Here is a 17,740-nt window from a genome sequence, read left to right as displayed (position 1 = left end):
GATATCTTCCTATCTGAAACTGGAAATACAGTATTATGCCTGTCCCCTCATGAACGTTTGGGTTTGAGTTGGTGGTAGACTTTTAATAATAGTGCTGCTTGAAGTGGTCAGCATCAGTACTATAACAACAACAACAACAACTTGCAATTATACAGTGCCTATAACGTAATAAAATTTCCCAAGGCGCTTCACAGGAGTGATTATCAAACAAAATTTGACATCGAGCCACATAAGGAGATATTAGGACAGGCGACCAAAAGCTTGGCCAAAGAGGTAGGTTTTAAGGAGCGACTTAAAGGGAGAGAGAGAGGTAGAGAGATGGAGAGGTTTAGGGAGGGAACTCCAGAGCTTGGGGCCTGGGCAGCTGAAGGCATGGCCGCCAATGGTAGAACGAACAAAATTGGGGATGGACAAGAGGCCAGAATTGGAGAGCAACAGTTTGTGAAATTGGGGCTGGGGGGAGAGGTAGGTGTGCGTGTGTCAGCCATTGTACAGAAATCGTCACCCTGCAGCTGAATAAGATTTATGACAATACTCTTTCATGTGACTGTTGGTTTCACTGTCTTTGGTAATTGTAACGAATTTGGCTATTTGTCTGCGGTTATTAATATTTACTTTTTATGGTATCGTGAGGGTTAAATGAGATTTTCTTAAAGTATTGTGGGCGTGGGGGGGGGACATAGATTTCATTAAGCCCAGAGGGATCACAAACTATCTGAGAAAACAGCATTCTTGATGCTAAATAGGCCATTTGCAACCTTTACCTGCCTGCGTTGTGTATATCATCCGGTTAGTTAACGAAATAAGTAACAGAGTCTCTACGAACTACACCAAAGTCTCCCGATAAAAGCAGGATTATTTCTCCAGCAAAATGCAGAGAGTGGAGGATAGTTACATATTACAAATTGTGTGCGTAAAATCAATCCCAGTTACTTACAGCAGTGCAGTTCCAGGCGTGATTGACGGGGGAATTACCCAATCATCTCCATTCTGGCCGGGAATAGTGGTGTCACTGTATATGCAGCCTTTAGTTAAAAGAAGTTTACAGTCAGTTGACAAATGGATTGGAGTCTGACATCCCAGGGAGCAGTCTGTGGAACTGCAAATTGTTTGCTTTTATAAGTATGTATTTGATTGGCAGCTCTATTTGAGTTTGAGATGGGTCCTTAATTTCCTTTTTTGCTTTTGTTCAAGCTTCAGAGGGTTTTGGAAGTATATATCTCTGGCTTCAACTCAGCAGTCCTTCTGAAGCCATCAGAGAGCGAGAGATAAGCAGGAGACTCTGTGAAGGGTTCACAGCAAACTCTGGTGTAAGCTTACACCCAGGAAACTTGTTTCAAGTCCGGTTTTACATTGAGCTTGACGCAGGAGGTGTAATTGTTTTTTCCTATCTAAGAAGAAATAGTTAAGTCTGTAATTACTGTTTGCCTTTGCTACTGTTTACTGATAGACATTTATTGAAACTATTTGGTAGTTTGTAGCCTAAGCTTGTCTGCTGGTGTTTATTCTACCGTGTTCCAATGTTGAGGGGCATGTGATGTATTTCAGCTGAAGTACAGTGAAGGTTTTTATGATTCAAATACTGGGTAGTAAAGACGTACTCTGGCTTTTGAAGAGTGAGAGCTCACTTTATGGGAGTGCTCTTCAGTATTAAATCCAAACAAACTATCTGGGATAAAAGTCCAAAAGCAGAAGTCAAAGTTTTGAACTATTGAATTGTTAAGAAAGACTTGCATTTTTTAGCACATTTCACGACCTCAGGATGTTCCAAAGCACTCCACAGCCAATGAAGTACTTTTTTTTTTAAGTGTAGTCACTATTGTAATGTAACCAATTTGCACACAGCAAGTTCCCACCCACAGCAATGTGATAATGATCAGATAATCTGTTTTTAGTGATGCTGGCTGAAGGATAAATATTGGCCAGGACACTAGGGAGAACTCCCCTGCTCTTCTTCGAAATAGTGCTATGGGACCTTTTATGCCCACCTGAGGGGGCAAACGGGGGCCTCGGTTGGACGTCTCATTCGAAAGACAGTACCTCCGACGGTGCAGCACTCCCTCAGTACTGCACTGGGAGTGTCGGCTTAGATTATGGGCTCATGTCCCTGGAGCTTGAACCCATAACCTTCTGACTCTGAGGTGAGAGCGTTACCCACTGAGCCACGGCTGACACCTTGTTCTGCAGCTTATCCCTTGGGCACTGAGAATTTTTGCATCAGAAGTTTGGACCGCATCTTATACACCACCAAGAGCTTGTAGTCTAATGGCATTCAAGGCAGCAAGCACAACATATGTAACATGTACATCCACCAGTTGACCCATAAGGTGTTTAAGATGATTAAAGGAGTTGTTAGCTTAAATAGAAAGAAACTATTTCCTCTGGTGGGGGAGTCCAGAACAAGGGGACATAATCTTAAAATTAGAGCTAGGCCGTTCAGGGGTGATGTCAGGAAGCTCTTCTTCACACAAAGGGTAGTGGAAATCTGGAACTCTTTTCTTCCCACCCTCTTCCTCTCCTCTTTCCCCCTCCCCACCCTGCCAACAAAAGGTTGTTGAGGCTGGGGATCAATTGAAAATTTCAAGAGTGATTTTTGTTAGGCAAGGCTATTGAGGAATACGGTACCAAGGCGGGCAGATGGAGTTAAGATACAGCCATGATCTAATTGAATGGCGGAACAGGCTCGAGGGGCTGAATGGCCGACTCCTGTTCCTATGATTTGATGTGTGTTCCCTTGCAGACTTGTCTTTTGGATATTCCAGGCCTAAGTTTAACATGTTTATAGGTCGACTGAAAATATAGAATTTTTTTTATCTGCCATGCATCCTGAAATGCAGCTGCGTTCCTTTTTTTATGAAGGAGGATATATCTTTTTTTAATAAAGATCCTAAATTAAGCAATCAACATTAAAAAAAGTGGAACAGATTCAATACTGTTGAGAGAGAAGCAGGACTGAAATGCTGAACTAAATAAATTGTTCCAGATTATTCAAGTGCCAAATCTGTCGCTGAGCATGGAATCCGTCCAATAATCACATTGTGCTGATCACTCTGTATTCTGTAGTTACGCATGTTGCATTTGAATATATTCATTCTTTGTAAATTAAACTGCATAATATTATTACTCATAACTTGCAGTATTGTGTTTTTATGCTGGATGTCTTCTTTGGGTCTGTGTCAGCATTGGCTCAGTGGGCAGCACTCTCGCCTGTGAGTCAGAAGGTCATGAGTTCAAGTGCTACTCCAGAGACTTGAGCACAAAATCCAGGCTGACACTCCCAGTGCAGTACTGAGGGAAGTGCTGCGCTGTCGGAGGTGCCGTTTTTCGGATGAGACATTAAACCGAGACCCCGTCTACCCCCTCGGGTGGACGTAAAAGATCCCACTGTCACTATTTTGAAGAAGAGCAGGGGGGAGCTCTACCCGGTGTCCTGGCTAATGTTTATCCCCCAATCAACGTTGTTTTTAAAAAAGAAACAGATTATCTGCTCATTATTGTTTGTGGGAGCTTGCTGTGCGCAAATTGGCTGCCACGTTTCCCTACGTTACAACGTGATTGCACTTCAAAAAAGTACTTCGTTGGCTGTATAGCGCTTTGGGACATCCTGAGGTTGTGAAAGACACGATATAAATGGAACTTCCTTTTTTTTTAAAGAGTGTATCAGCCTTCCCTCCGGAATGACTCCTGTATATGGGTTTATGGTAACTTGTTCACTTCATCATCCGTTCCTCCTGACTTTGCATTCTCAAAAGGCCATGTAGCTATGCACCCATTTTAAGAAAGTTGTACAGCTATTGAAAGCATTGCTTATCTGTGTAAAATTCCAGACTTTTTACTTTTGTGTGATTTTGGGGTTGGAGTAGTGCGGCAACCTGTACAGCAGAAAGTAGAGGCCCAGGAGGTTCACAAGATGAAATTTTCGCTGCTGGTAACAAGCCGTTCACTTCACGCATTTTCTAATGAGGGAAAAACATTCTCATTTTCCTCAGAGAATGAGTTCTTGGATCCTGTGAAGACGCCTACAGGCCTCGTTGGAGAGGAAGCAGCTTCTCTTCCAGCCCCACTGCAGCCAACCACCTTACACAACATCTCTCTCAAACATCTGGGAACAGAAATCCAGTAAGTATTTGACATCACAACACTTTTTATGGGGAGATGAGAATTTATTTTTACACAGCGAGTAGAGAAGGCTGTTTCTTTTTTTTCAAAAAAAAAGGGTACGGGATCCTTGGCTTTATAGTGTACAAAAGCAAGGAAGTTATACTAAACTTTCATAAACTACTGGTCAGGCTCCAGCTGGAGTATTGTAGTCAAATTCTAGGCCTCACACTTTAGGTAGGATGTTAAGGTCTAGGAGAGGGTGCAGAGGAGATTTACTAGAGTAGTATCAGGGATGAGGGAATTCAGTTACGTGGAGAGACTGGAGAAGCTGGGGTTGTTCTCCTTAGAGCAGAGAAGGTTATGAAGGGTTTTGATGAAGTAAATAAGGAGAAACCGTTTCCACTGGCAGGAGTGTCAGTAACCCGTGCCCCTTTGAACAAAGAGGAATCATCTCCAGTGGCAATCAAATAAATAAATATCGAATGGCATAGAAGGTTAAGGGGTGATTTGATTGAGTTTTGATGATTTTGAAAGTAATTGATAGGGTAGATAGAAACTTTTTCCGCTGATGGGGGGGGGGGGGGGGGTGGTAGAAGGAGTATCAGACAAGGGGACAGAACCTTAAAATCAGAGCCAGACCATTCGGGAGAGAAGTTAGGAAACACTTCTTCACACAAGGGGTGGTAGAAGTGTGGAACTCTCTCCCACAAAAAGCAGTAGATGCTAGCTCAATCAATCATTTTAAATCTGAGATCAATAGAGTTTTGCTAGCCAAGAGTATTAAGGGATATGGAGCCAAGGCCAGGTAAATGGAATTAGGATACAAATCAGCCATGATCTCAGTGAATGGCGGAACAGGCCCGAGGGGCTGATTGGCCTACTCCTGTTCCTGTGCTCCTATGATGAAGAGTGCAAAATGCATCTCTTCCTTAATTTTCTTTTTTAAAAAAAAATTCAACATTAATTTTTTTAAAAGATAAATCGTACCAGTATCGCATTGCACTTTCCTATTAGATTTGGGTCGAGGGCCCCCCCCCCCCCCACCCCCACCCCCACCTCAAAGGCCAGCTGATGTAAGTCATGGATTGTGTGGGAGGGAGGGCACCACTTAATGATCATGATCGGATGTTTTGCTACCAATCTGAAGTACAAATTCCTCAAGTAATTTAGCACCAACACGGAGAATGAGTTCTGGATCCTGTGAAGACGCCTACAGGCCTTGTTGGAGAGGAATTCCAAGTGAACACAAAGTTGGAACGGTTTCAAGCATTTTTAACTTGCACAGAAATGTCAGGAGGGCAGTTTACAACATGACCACGAATCACCAATGGCCTTATGACTTCACTTTTTTTTTTAAACAATGTACATCTTTGAGAGATCCTACGGTCAGATTGAGTTTAAACTGTATTTTTATTTCTTCCGGTTAGTTAGATAATAGATATGCTGCACTGCCTCATACTTACTGAAAGTTCGTTTACAATAATCGCCCACTCACTTGTGGTTTCATATTTTTTTTGTTTGTTTCACCCCGAACAGGAATTTTGGTTCTAAAACAGTGTTTCAGTTCTATGGAAACAAGCCATTAAGAGAAAATAGGACAAGTTTTGAGGATATCAAACAGGGGAATAATGAAGCTGGTGAAGAATCGTCTCTGGCCAAAGGAGGAGATGTATCAGGTAGGGCCCACGTACACAGAGGGACGAGAGCACTCCAGATAAGTTTATATTTCCAAAATGGCTGTGCTGGAACCTGCCCCAACCTGGAGACTTTCAGTCATTCTTGTCTCGTTAATTTTTTTTATTATCATTCGCTGTTTTAACTGGTTCTCCGTGGCTGCAGATTGGATGTAACATGTCCTTTGGAAAGTATTTACCTGGAAAGTACCAGTGTTTCGAGCCAACAGCGAGCAGAGTATCACTGCTAGCTTGTTTATATATTGCAAAAAATGCTTCACCTGGCAGCAATTCTGCACGGGGTTAAGGCAGCGAATATTTATTTAACTTTTGGCTGAAAATAATCATTTTGAGCCACCTTCACAAGTCCACTGTAAGATGCTGAGGGCAAGTTTGGCACTAGGTGGAGGGGGAGAGAAAGAGAGAGAGAGAGAGAGCGCTATCAGGGCTTGCGGCAGAAACACTGGACTCTGCGGGGCTGGGGTGTCCTTAGACTTTTGAGGATCTCCCAGGGGATCTTTACTTACAGAACCTGCGACTGCCAGTAATTTTCATATTAAATTACTTGGTTTTGTTCTGTAGCTCATGACATTTCTTCTGTCAAGTGTTGTAAAGTCAACGTTGGATTTATGTAGCAAGTTCCTGTAAAATCATAGAATCATGCAGCATAGAAGGAGGCCATTCAGCCCATCCTGCCTGTGCCGGCTCTTTGAAAGAACTATCCAATTAGTCCCACTTCCTTGCTCTTTCCCCACAGCCCTGCAAAATTTTTCCTTTCCAAGTATTTGTCCAATTCCCTTTTGAAAGTTACCATTGAATCTGCTTCCACCGCCCTTTCAGGCAGTGCAATCCAGATCATAACAACTCACTGCGTAAAAAAAATTTCTCCTCATCTCTCCTCTGGTTCTTTTGCCAATTACCTTAAATCTGTGTCCTCTGGTTACTGACCCTCCTGCCAGTGGAAACAACTTCTCCTTATTTACTCTGTTCAAAACCGCTCATGATTTTGCACAGCACTATTAAATCTCCCCTTAACCTTCTCTGCTCTAAGGAGAGCAATTCCAGTCTCTCCACCTAACTGAAGCCCCTTATCCCTGGTATAAATGTAAATATTTTCAAGTTAAGTGGGTTTGAGCCTAATGTATAGCGGAGGCTCCTGAAGTTGTGGAATCCATTCTGTTTATACTGTAGGGCAAACATTGCAACTTTGGAAAAGTTACTGCATGTGCAAAAAAAATTAATTGATGATTGTGGTTCATGTCTTTATTTTCCACCGGGCGTAGGAAAGAATAGTAGAAAATTCTAGCAACAAGGAATGTTGGCTGGTACGACCAATAGAGTCATTCAGCTTGCTGGAAACCAGGAAAAATTGTAGACTCTTAGCCCCTGCAAAACATTTGTGTTGCTGTGGGGTGAAACCTAAGGCTGCAAGCCCATCCTAAAAGAGAGAGGATACTGTTTGCCTGCCTACTTGACATTGTAGGGTTGCTGGTGAAAGTGGGGCTTCTTTGGGTGATGGTGTTGTAAGATAAACACAGCATAAGGCAGCATTCAGCCATTGTTGGTAGCACTCTCTTCTCTGAGTCAGAAGGTTCAAGTCCCACATCAAAGACTTGAGTACATAATCCAGGCTGGCACTACCAGTGTAGTACTGAGGGAGTGCTGCACTGTCAGAGATGCCGTCTTTCGGATGAGACATTAAACCGAGGCCCCATCTGCCCTCTAAGGTGCATGTATTTGCTGTTTGTGGGATCTTGCTGTGTGCAAAATTGGCTGTTGCGATACCCACGTTAGAACAGTGACTATGCTTCAAAAGTACTTCATTGGCTGTAAAACACTTTGGGATGTCCTGAGGTGGTGAAAGGCACTATAGCAATGCAATTCTTTCTCTATCATTCATAATTCCTTTGAGCTACCATCATGTCATGGAATATTGCAGACTTGTACAACTAATTACACCTGCAGTTTCACAATCAGCGAGTGGGAACGCTGCACTGTTGGAGATGCCGTCTTTTGGACGTGATGTTAAACAGAGGCCCCGTCTGCCCCCTCAGGTGGCTGTAAAAGATCCCATGGCACTATTTCGAAGGAGAGCAGGGGCATTGTCCCCAGTGTCCTGGCCAATATTTATCCCTCAACCAACATTACCGAAACAGATTATCTGGTCAGCGTAGACTTTTGTGCTCAAATCTCTACCTTCTGACTCAGAGGCGAGAGTGCTACCAACTGAGCCACAACTGACACCAATACTACTAGGAGCGCACCAATGGTAATTAAATTGAGCTAACCCTGGAAAATTAAGTGGGGGGGGGGGGGGGAACGGTGGTGATCAGCGGCGAGTGCATTAAACAGGCAGAAATTGCACTTTGGGCTTTTGCACCAGAAATGGAATTATGCCCAATGAGCTGAAATTGAGCTGAGAGATATCGGTAACAAACACATTTATTCATTGGTATAAAGTTCCATTGTCCAATATTTTAACTTGAGGGACTAATCTGTTTGTTTGTTTTAAATGGGTTAAAAATCATCTTTAAAATATAATTCTTCTGTTTGCTATACAAACAAGTTGAGGTGTTCATCAGTGATACAGGGTGATATCAATACACCAGTTTCTCTAGCCTTTCCTTGTGATTCATTTCTCTAACACTGGCTCGCTAAGTAACTGGGCCAAGTCAAAATCAAAGAGTTCTGCTCCATGACTGGAAGATGAAGCCGAAAATTGGCTCTGAGCAAATAAGGGATTAAGCTTGATGTGAAAGATTAGCTTAACGCATTAAGGCAGCTTTAGATGCTTTCCAAAATATTTGGGAAAACTTTCCAGCAAGAATTTCAGCACCCTTCACCCGTAACTTGCATTAAAACTGATCTTTGGGCTCAACCCTCTCAAGTTACTAAGCGATGTTTCTCCTTTTTATATTTCTGTTTCAAGTGGAACTTCAGGAAAACAGCCCATTAAAGCACCGCCCCTCAGAAAGGATATATTGGCCTTGGAAGGAGTGCAGCGCAGATTCACCAGAATGTTACCAGGGCTCCAAGGGTTAGATAATGAGGAGAGATTACATAAACTAGGCTTGTATTCCCTGAAATATAGAAGGTTATGGGGTGATTTGCTTGAGGTTTTTAGGATTTTGGGAGGAATTGATACGGTGGATAGAGAGAATTTTTTTCCACTGGTGGGGGAGTCTAGGACAAGGGGACATAACCTTAAAATCAGAGTCAGGCCATTCAGGAGAGAAGTTAGGAAATACTTCTTCACACAAAGGGTGGTAGGAGTGTGGAACTCTCTCCCACAAAAAGCAGTAGATGCTAGCTCAATTCATAATTTTCGATAGACTTTTGCTAGCCGTGGGATGTGGAGTTAGGATACAGATCAGCCATGATCTCATTGAATGGCGGAACAGGCTCTAGGGGGCTGAATGGCCGATCCAGGTTCCGATGTTCCTATCAAAGATTACCTGCAATCCACTTTGACATCTTGAGTGTAAAATAAAACCCCCAATACTGTTGGCGTTGAATATTCATCATTTTTTTTCCAGCTGCTCTTTGTTCCATGCTGGAAACGGCCATTTTGCAAGTAAATAGCAATGCGTTTTCACGTAGCAGTAACACTTGAGCAAGGTTAAGCAGAGGTTTGTCCTTCTCCTTACAAGCATTGCTGTTTTATTTACACTGGTTAGAAAGAGAAGAAAGACTTGCATTTATATAGTGCCTTTCACAACCGCAAGATGTCCCAAAAAGCTTCACGACCAATGAAATACTTTTGAACTGTAGTTACTGTTGTAATATAGGAAATGTGCCATCCAATTTGCAGACAGCAAGATCCCACAAACAGCAATGAAATAAATTACTAGATAATCTCTTTTGGGTGTTTGTTGAGGGATAAATATTGGCCAGGACACCAGGGAGAACTTCCCTGCTCTTCTTCGAAATAATACCGTGGGATCTTTTACCTCCACCTAAGAGGACAGACGGGGCCTGTGCCTAACGTCTCCTCCGAAAGGCGGCACCTCCGACAGTGCAGCTCTCCCTCAGTATTGCAGTGGGAGTGTCAGCCTGGATTTTTGTGTTCAAGTTCCTGGAGTGGGACTTGAACCCACGACCTTCTGACTGAGGTTAGAGTATGTGCTGCTTCAGCTGGGCAGCTGATCTAAAGGACTACAGACTCTTTGATTGCCAGTGCAGTAGACAGGGCCTAGACATTACAGGGGCACTTGCTACAAAAAAGATGGGGAAAAATACCTAATTTTTCCCTGTAATGGAGTTCAACCCAACGATAGAAGTTTTGAGTTTAGATGCCATTCTGTGCTAGGGATTGGAATCCTTTAATTGCCCCTTGATCAAACAAACATTGGAACCGTGATCTTACTGAGTTGCTCCTCACAGATGGATCTAAATAATTTTGATGAAGGATATTGCAGCTTGTACGGCAGTGTGTAATGTGCCGATTACTTGCCATTTTTTTAGTTAAGGATTCACCTCCGGAAGAGCTGAAGACTGAATTTCGAAAGCATTCGGCGGGCAGTTTCAGAACCCTGACCAATCTTCTCAACAGTAGTCCGCTGTCTCCGGAGAAGTGCGCAGTGAAGGACGGGAGCTCCCCAGACAAAGCCACCAGGTTACACAATGAAGTCTTGAGACTCACCAATGAACTCAATGCACAGAGGGTAAGGCAACCTACTCGCGTTAACTCTCGTAATGGCAATGTTTACGGAGTTACTAAAATCGCAGCAAAATGTCTGACTTGTATTTCTAAAGGGTTGACCTTATTTTTAAATTTTGTATCAACTGAGTGGCTTGCTAGTTCTCTTCAGAGGACATTGAATGAATGAATGAATGAAAGACTTGCATTTATATAGCAACTTTCACGACCTCAGGACATCCCAGAGTGCTTTACAGCCAATGAAGTGTAGTCACTGCTGTAATCTAGGAAACGTGGCAGCCAATTTGTACACAGCAAGCTCCCACAAACAGCAATGTGACAATGACCAGATAATTTTTTTTTAGTGATGTTGGTTGAGGGATAAATATTGGCCAGGACACTGGGGAGAACTCCCCTGCTCTCCTTCGAAATAGTGGTCGTGGGATCTTTTACATCCATCTGAGAGAGTAGACGTCTCATCAGAAAGACAGCACCTCCGATAGTGCAGCACTCCCTCAGCGCCTAGATTTTGTGCTCAAGTCGCTGGAGTGGGACTTGAACCCACAACCTTCTGACTCAGGCAAGAGTGCCACCCGCTGAGCCACGGCTGACTTCAACCACATAGTGCAGAACTGGGGTCACCTGTAGGCCAAACCAGGTAGAGGTGGCAGGCTCCCCTCCCTGAACCAGTTGGGTTCTACCAACCATCCGGAAGCTTCCATGGTTATTTTTTCTGGTGCTAACCAACCAATTGCTAGATTTATTCGATTCAGTTGCACAACTTGTCAAGGTGGGATTTGAGCGCATGCTCGTCCAGTCCAGTCAGGGGAGTGGGACAAATTGGATAGCTCTTTCAAAGAGCCGGCGCAGGCACGATGGGCCGAATGGGCTCTTCCTGTGCTGTACCATACTATGATACAGTGATCATCACTAGGCTACGGTATCCCATTACCACAAGGATGGCAGCAGTTCAAGGTGACGTGCTTTGGGACGTCCCGTGGTTGTGAAAGGCGCTATATAAGTACATGACTTTCTTTCTATAACTTTAGCCATAAATTCCTGTTGGAATACTTTCACTTTTGCCTACGTTAGATGCTTTACAATCTCAGCCCAAATTGCACAAGAGCAGCGGCCTCTGATGTGTAATGCATTACATCAGTTCTTAAACTAAAGTACACCAGGTCAGAGGAGTGACTGTGGAATCACTTTTTATTTCCACCAGCGTTGCATCACAATTCCAAATCAGCATGAAATGGAGCAGTGAGCTTTTTCACACTGCCTGATTAATTCAGGGTAAGTGAATAAGCTAAAACAAGTCAATGCCCGTTGTGGGAACTGGTGCAATACTTCAGATTCTGATAAGTAGTGGAGATTTGGAGAAGAAACCTTTTTCACTTTTGTTTTCATTTTCACTTGTTGCAGACAGCTGATGATGCAGTGTGTGAGAATCTTTCTTCGTTCAATGCCAATCATGCTTGGAATCATAGAATGGTTACAGCACAGAAGGAGGCCATTCGGCCCCTCGGGCCCATGCTGGTTAAGCAGTCCATTAAGCATGCGCTGCTTATGTTGGTTGTGTAGGGGCATAAATTGCCACACTGTTCAGTATATTCGTCAAAAGCCTTCATAATAAGTTCCTAATGTGGGAAAGAGACTCTATTTAAAAGTAGACGCCAGCTTTTGTAATAGCATGATTTTTTTTTTGACGGAAACTTTTTATTGAATACAAGGCGGAAAGGAGGAAAACAGTCAGTGGGTTTGCACAGAGAGATTTGTTGCATAATAAGTTGTTATTATGCAACTGTGGATGGTTTGCGAACTTAACTGAGTAATCGCCAAACGGCTGCAAAGTGCCAAGTAAAGCAGCATCATTTCTGTTGCATATCCTGTTCATTGTTTTTCTTGTTAATCTTTCAGTACAACATCCTATCAAGCATGTTCCAGGTTTCCCATTTTTAATATCTCTCTTCCCTTCACCCTCACCACCCAACCCCCCCCCCCAACAAAAAAGTCTCAGATTTGAAAATAATTTCTAATTTGTTTTAATTTTTTTTACTTGAAAACTGAAGGTTACATACATAGATTTACATAGAATGTACAGCACAGAAATAGGCCATTTTGCCCAACCGGTCTAGGCTGGTGTTTATGCTCCACACGAGCCTCCTGTTCATCTCACCCTATCAGCATATCCTTCTATTCCTTTCTCCCCCATGTGTTTATCTAGCTTCCCCTTAAATGCTTCTATGCTTTTTGCCTCAACCACTCCTTGTGGTAGCGAGTTCCACATTCTCACCACTCTCTGGGTAAAGAAGTTTCTCCTGAATTCCCTATTGAATTTATTAGTGACCATCTTATAGTTGATAATTTTGGATGGTTTCCTGAAATTCCATGACATTGGCCCTTTTACAGATGTGCACAAAGACAACATCTGGTGTGGTATGCCTTCTCCCCAATGCACCATCAAAAATAATAATTATGTAATGGTTTTAATTATAATTAGGAGAGTATGGTGGCTGCTTAACGTTTTAAAAAAATGTTTGAATTTAATTGGACAGTGTTTTAATTTAATTGTCGGGACCTCAAGTGACCTGCCCTGTCCCACCATTCTTGTGACGTCCTTCTTGAGATATGTTATAGCGTGACCAACACAGGAGTGATTCTAGGGACCTCAGGCAGTTCATGAAAGTGCGTCGTGATTCAGTCCTCGAGTGTCTCAGTCCATCCGCAGCGGTTGATGAAAAAGCTGTGGAGATTTTTTTTTTTTTTGTTTTGTCTTTAACGTTCCTTTGGGAGCGTCGGGAAATGTGCGTTTGCGCGTGTGTGTGTACGTTGCCTGGAGCTGACTGAATAGGGTGATTGAGTTGTTATTTGGGAGGATTTGAATTCAGCTTTTTTTTAAAAAAAATCAATCTAGTAATAAAAAGCCGTTCTCAGTAAGTGATCGTGAAGCTGTCGGATTGTCATTTTTGGAAAAAAAAACACAACTGGTTCACTAATGGCATTTAGGGAAGGAAACCTGCTGTCCTTACCCGGTCTGGGCCTATAGGTGACTCCAGTCCCCACACCAACATGGTTGACTCTTAACTGCCCTCTGAAGTGGCCTAGCGAGCCCCTCAGTTGTATCAATCGCCACCTTCTTGGGTCAATTGCCAGGGATGCCTGTGCACATCTGAAAAATATTTTAAAAGTCCTGATTTACGATGCCTCTTGTATTATGTGTTTGCCATTTTATATACGAGACAGCTTTCGGCTGTGGGGGTTTATTTCATTTTGGTTTTGTTTTGAGGGCAGGATTGCTTATGGCCTAAATAAAATTTACAGCTGAGTTTGTCGGTCTTGTGACAGGAGCTAGTCAAGCTTTTGCACAAGGCTCTGGAAGCTGCGCAGCTGGAGAAGAGGGCTTGCAACTCCTACCTCGCGGCCGACGACGAGTCCACCCGCCTGGAGCTGGTGCGACACAAGGTGCGGCAGATCATGGAGCTGGACAACCGCGTCAGTGCGCTGGAGAAGGAAAATCAGGAACTGAAGCAGAGCCTGAGGCTGCAGAGGGACCACATCGAGGAGCTCAAGCAGCACATACAGCTGCTGATGGAGAAGAACCACGCCAAGCAGGAGGTCGTCCTGAAACTATCGGAACAGATGGCCACCGAAAGCACGTTTGCAACCGAACCTTGCGACAAAGCCGCTGCCGACACTCTGAGCAAACTGAAGGAGAAAATTGCACATTTGAAGGTAATTACTTATATCTGACCAGCGATGATGACAACTGGCATTTATATAGGGCCTTTTAACGTAGTAAAACCTCCCCAAGGCGCTTCACAGGAGCGATTATTAGACAAAATTTGACACCGAGCCGCATTAGGAGATATTGGGACAGGTTGGTCAAAGAGGGAGGTTTTAAGGAGCGTCTTAAAGGAGGAGAGAGAGGTAGAGAGGCGGAGAGGTTTAGGGAGGGAATTCCAGAGCTTAGGGCCCAGGCAGCTGAAGGCACGGCCGCCAATGGTGGAGTGGTGAAAATCGGGGATGGGCAAGAGGCCAGAATTGGAGGAGCGCAGAGATCAGAGGGCTGGAGGAGGTTAGAGAGCTAGGGATGGATGAGTCCATGGGATCTACTGATTTACTGGATGCTTTGAATGCAGGGTAACATTTTGTCTGTGGCTGCACAAAAGATCTGATGTGCACATCCGTGTGAGGTCTACCATATGTGTGCCTGTGCAAACAAAAAAAAGAAATAACTGACCCTGACCCAAATAACTATTCCAACTAAATAGGTTAGGGAGGACCACGGGGGTCTCGATCGGTATAAAGCCAGATCGAGGTTCTCTTCCCAGAGAATAGTGGACCTTTGGAACAGGCTGCCAGCTCGTGAGGCGGAGACATAAAATTCTTAGAGGGCTTGACAGGGTAGATGCTGAGAGGCCGTTTCCCCTGGCTGGAGAGTCCAGAACTAGGGGGACATCATCTCAGGATAAGGGGTCGGCCATTTAGGACCGAGATGAGGAATTTCTTCACTCGGAGGGTGGTGAATCTTTGGAATTCTCTACCCCAGAGGGCTGTGGATGCTGAGTCGTTGACTATATTCAAGACTGAGATTGATCGATTTTTGGACACTAAGGGAATCAAGGGATATGGGGATCGGGCGGGAAAGTGGAGTTGCGGTAGAAGATCAGCCATGATCTTATTGAATGGCGGAGCAGGCTCAAGGGGCCGTCTGGCCTACTCCTGCTATTATGTTCTTGCGCCGATTCACTGAATTCCTTCAAGCGAGAGCTGGACCTGTTTCTGGCTGGGGTGGAGATCACCTCGTACAAAAGGGTAGATAATGCATAGGATTATCAGGGTCAGAGTGATCTCCTGGACTAGTTTCGATCATCTGGGGTGGGGGGGGGGAAAATCAGAGAGGAATTTCCCAGATCTTTTCTCCTCTTCCCCCCCCCCCCCCCCCCCCCCACACACACACATTGGCCTGGGGTTTTTGTTTTCTCGCGCCTCCCAGGAGATCGCAGGGTTTTGGTGGGTGGGTGGGGAGTGTCTATATGGTGATAAACAAGGTATCACAATTGTGTGGGACAGGCTGGATGGACCAAAGGGTCTTCTCTTGTCAGTCATTGTTCGTATGTTTCCCTGATGAGAGCTAGCAGTGTAAATGGCAACTTCACTCTGTTGCCTGTCTCATGTGGCCGAGTTTATTGAGAGCGGATTTAGTTTAAAGGTCACTGTGGATCTGAGGAGAAATTTACAGGAGCACACTCAAATTTAAAGTGGACCAGGGTTAGAGTATTTGTGTAGACGCTTATTCTGATGGCTTGTAAAATCATCAGACAGGAAGTAGTTAGTTGTCAGAAATTTTGGTGCTGCAAACTACAGCCAAATTTCTTCAATTTCAAATGTTTTTTTTTTGAAAATAAAAATTACAAACAATAGTCACTATGAAGTTCACTCATTTTTTTTTGACAGGATGACCAAGAAGCTTACAAAACGCAAAACAAATTCTTAAACTCTGAGATCTACCAGATCACCAAGCTTTGGCAGAGCACCAGTGAACATGAGAAGAAACTGGCCATGAAGGTACAGTGCAGACCAGCTGGTCTCCGGTGGGTCATGTGCTGCATGTCGTGGTGGTAATTGGATTAGGTCATTGTAATAGGTGTTCATATTAATGAATACTTCTGTGTTTCTAGTTGACTGGGAAATGCTTTTCTATCTCCGATATCACCCGTGGCTCAGTGGGTAGCGCACACTCCTCGGAGTCAAGTCCTCACTCCAGAGACTTTAGCCCAAAGTCTAGGCCGACACTCCCAGTGCAGTACTGAGGGAGTGCTGCAGTGTCGGAGGTGCCGTCTTTCGGATGAGACGTTTATCCGAGGCCCCGTCTGCCCCCTCGGGTGGACGTAAAAGATCCCATGGCACTATTTCGAAGAAAAGCAGGGGAGTTATTCCCAGTGTGCAGGCCAACATTTATCCCTCAACCAACGTCACTTTTAAAAAAAAAAAAAAAATTGATTATCTGGTCATTATCACATTACTGTTTGTGGGATCTTGCTGTGTGTAAATTGGCTGCCACGTTTCCTACACTCCAAAGTTCGTTGATTGTAAAGTGCTTTGGGACGTCCTGAGGTTGTGAAAGGTGCTATATAAATGCAAGCCTGTCTTTCTCTAAACACCATTTCTATCGCTCAATCTAAATCATACAATTGTGCAGAACAGAAGGAGGCCATTCAGCCCATCGTGCCTGTGCCTGTGCCTGAGCTATCCCAATCAGTCCCACTCCCCTGCTCTTTCTCCATAGCCCTGCTAATTTTTCCTTTTCAAGTATTTACCCAATTCCCTTCTGAAAGTTACGATTCAATCTGATTCCAACACCTATTCTGGATCATCATAACTCGCTGCATTAAAAAAAATTCTCCTCTTCTCCCCTCTGGTTCTTTTGGCAATTATCTTAAATCTGTTTCCTCTGGTTACCGACCCTCCTGCCAATGGAAACAATTTCTCCTTATTTACTCTGTCAAAACCCCTCATAATTTTGAACACCTCTCAAGTCCGTCTCTCTTCCCCTTCCCCTCAATTTGATGCTGAAATGTCGATAGGCCTGTGAAGATGGCTATTTGAGATTGATTCAACGACCCTGCTGCAAATTTGATGAAAGCTGGGTTAATGCCACTCAGAGGCATTAAACTTAATTCTCCAGCGTCTCAGACAGGAAGTAAGCTTCCAATGGAGCTTTATTTTGCAACATAACTAATGACATTTTGACCTAGAGTGAAAGCAGAGACGTAATCCAACAAGTCTGCGACTATCTAACGCAATGGATGAGAATAGGTTAAAGACTTTGGTGTTTACCATTATGGAGTTCAATAGTATTGTGCTGTTTGAAGTAGATGGGATTGATCTCCTGAGAGCAGAGAAGGTTAAAGGCTGATTTTAACAGAGGTGTTCAAAATCATGAAGGGTTTTGATAGACTAAATAAGGAGAAACTGTTCCCAGTGGCAGGAGGGTTGGTAACCAGAGGACACAGATTTAAGGTAAATGGCAAAAGAACCAGAGGGGGAGATGAGAATTTTTTTTATGCAGTGAGTTATGATTATCTGGAATGCGCTGCCTGAAAGGGTGGTGGAAGCAGATTCAATAGTAATTTTCAAAAAGGGAATTGGATAAGTACTTGAAGGGGAAATATTTGCAGGGCTATGAGGGAAAGAGCAGGGGAGTGGGACCAATTGGATAGCTCTTTCAAAGAGCCAGCACAGGCACGATGGGCTGAATGGCCGCCTTCAGTGCTGTATCATTCTATGATTAGGTTTCAGGGTGATTGAATACTGTACCTGCGTG

General features: G+C 43.8%; 1 protein-coding gene across 1 annotated transcript in view; it reads left to right on the top strand.

The window, feature by feature from the left end:
- The window catches only part of tbc1d2 (TBC1 domain family, member 2), a 69,527-nt gene that overhangs the window by 24,780 nt on the left and 27,007 nt on the right, over window positions 1-17,740 (top strand). The window contains exons 3-7 of the mRNA XM_067983544.1: window positions 3,990-4,119; window positions 5,638-5,777; window positions 10,239-10,438; window positions 13,759-14,145; window positions 15,871-15,981. Of these exons, the coding sequence (XP_067839645.1) occupies window positions 3,990-4,119; window positions 5,638-5,777; window positions 10,239-10,438; window positions 13,759-14,145; window positions 15,871-15,981 (968 nt within the window). The remainder of the gene's footprint in view (window positions 1-3,989; window positions 4,120-5,637; window positions 5,778-10,238; window positions 10,439-13,758; window positions 14,146-15,870; window positions 15,982-17,740) is intronic.

This window comes from Heptranchias perlo, chromosome 4, assembly GCF_035084215.1.
Source record: "Heptranchias perlo isolate sHepPer1 chromosome 4, sHepPer1.hap1, whole genome shotgun sequence".
Taxonomy (NCBI): domain Eukaryota; kingdom Metazoa; phylum Chordata; class Chondrichthyes; order Hexanchiformes; family Hexanchidae; genus Heptranchias; species Heptranchias perlo.
Note: the sequence above shows the minus strand (reverse complement) of the source record. Positions and strands in the feature narration are given on the sequence as shown.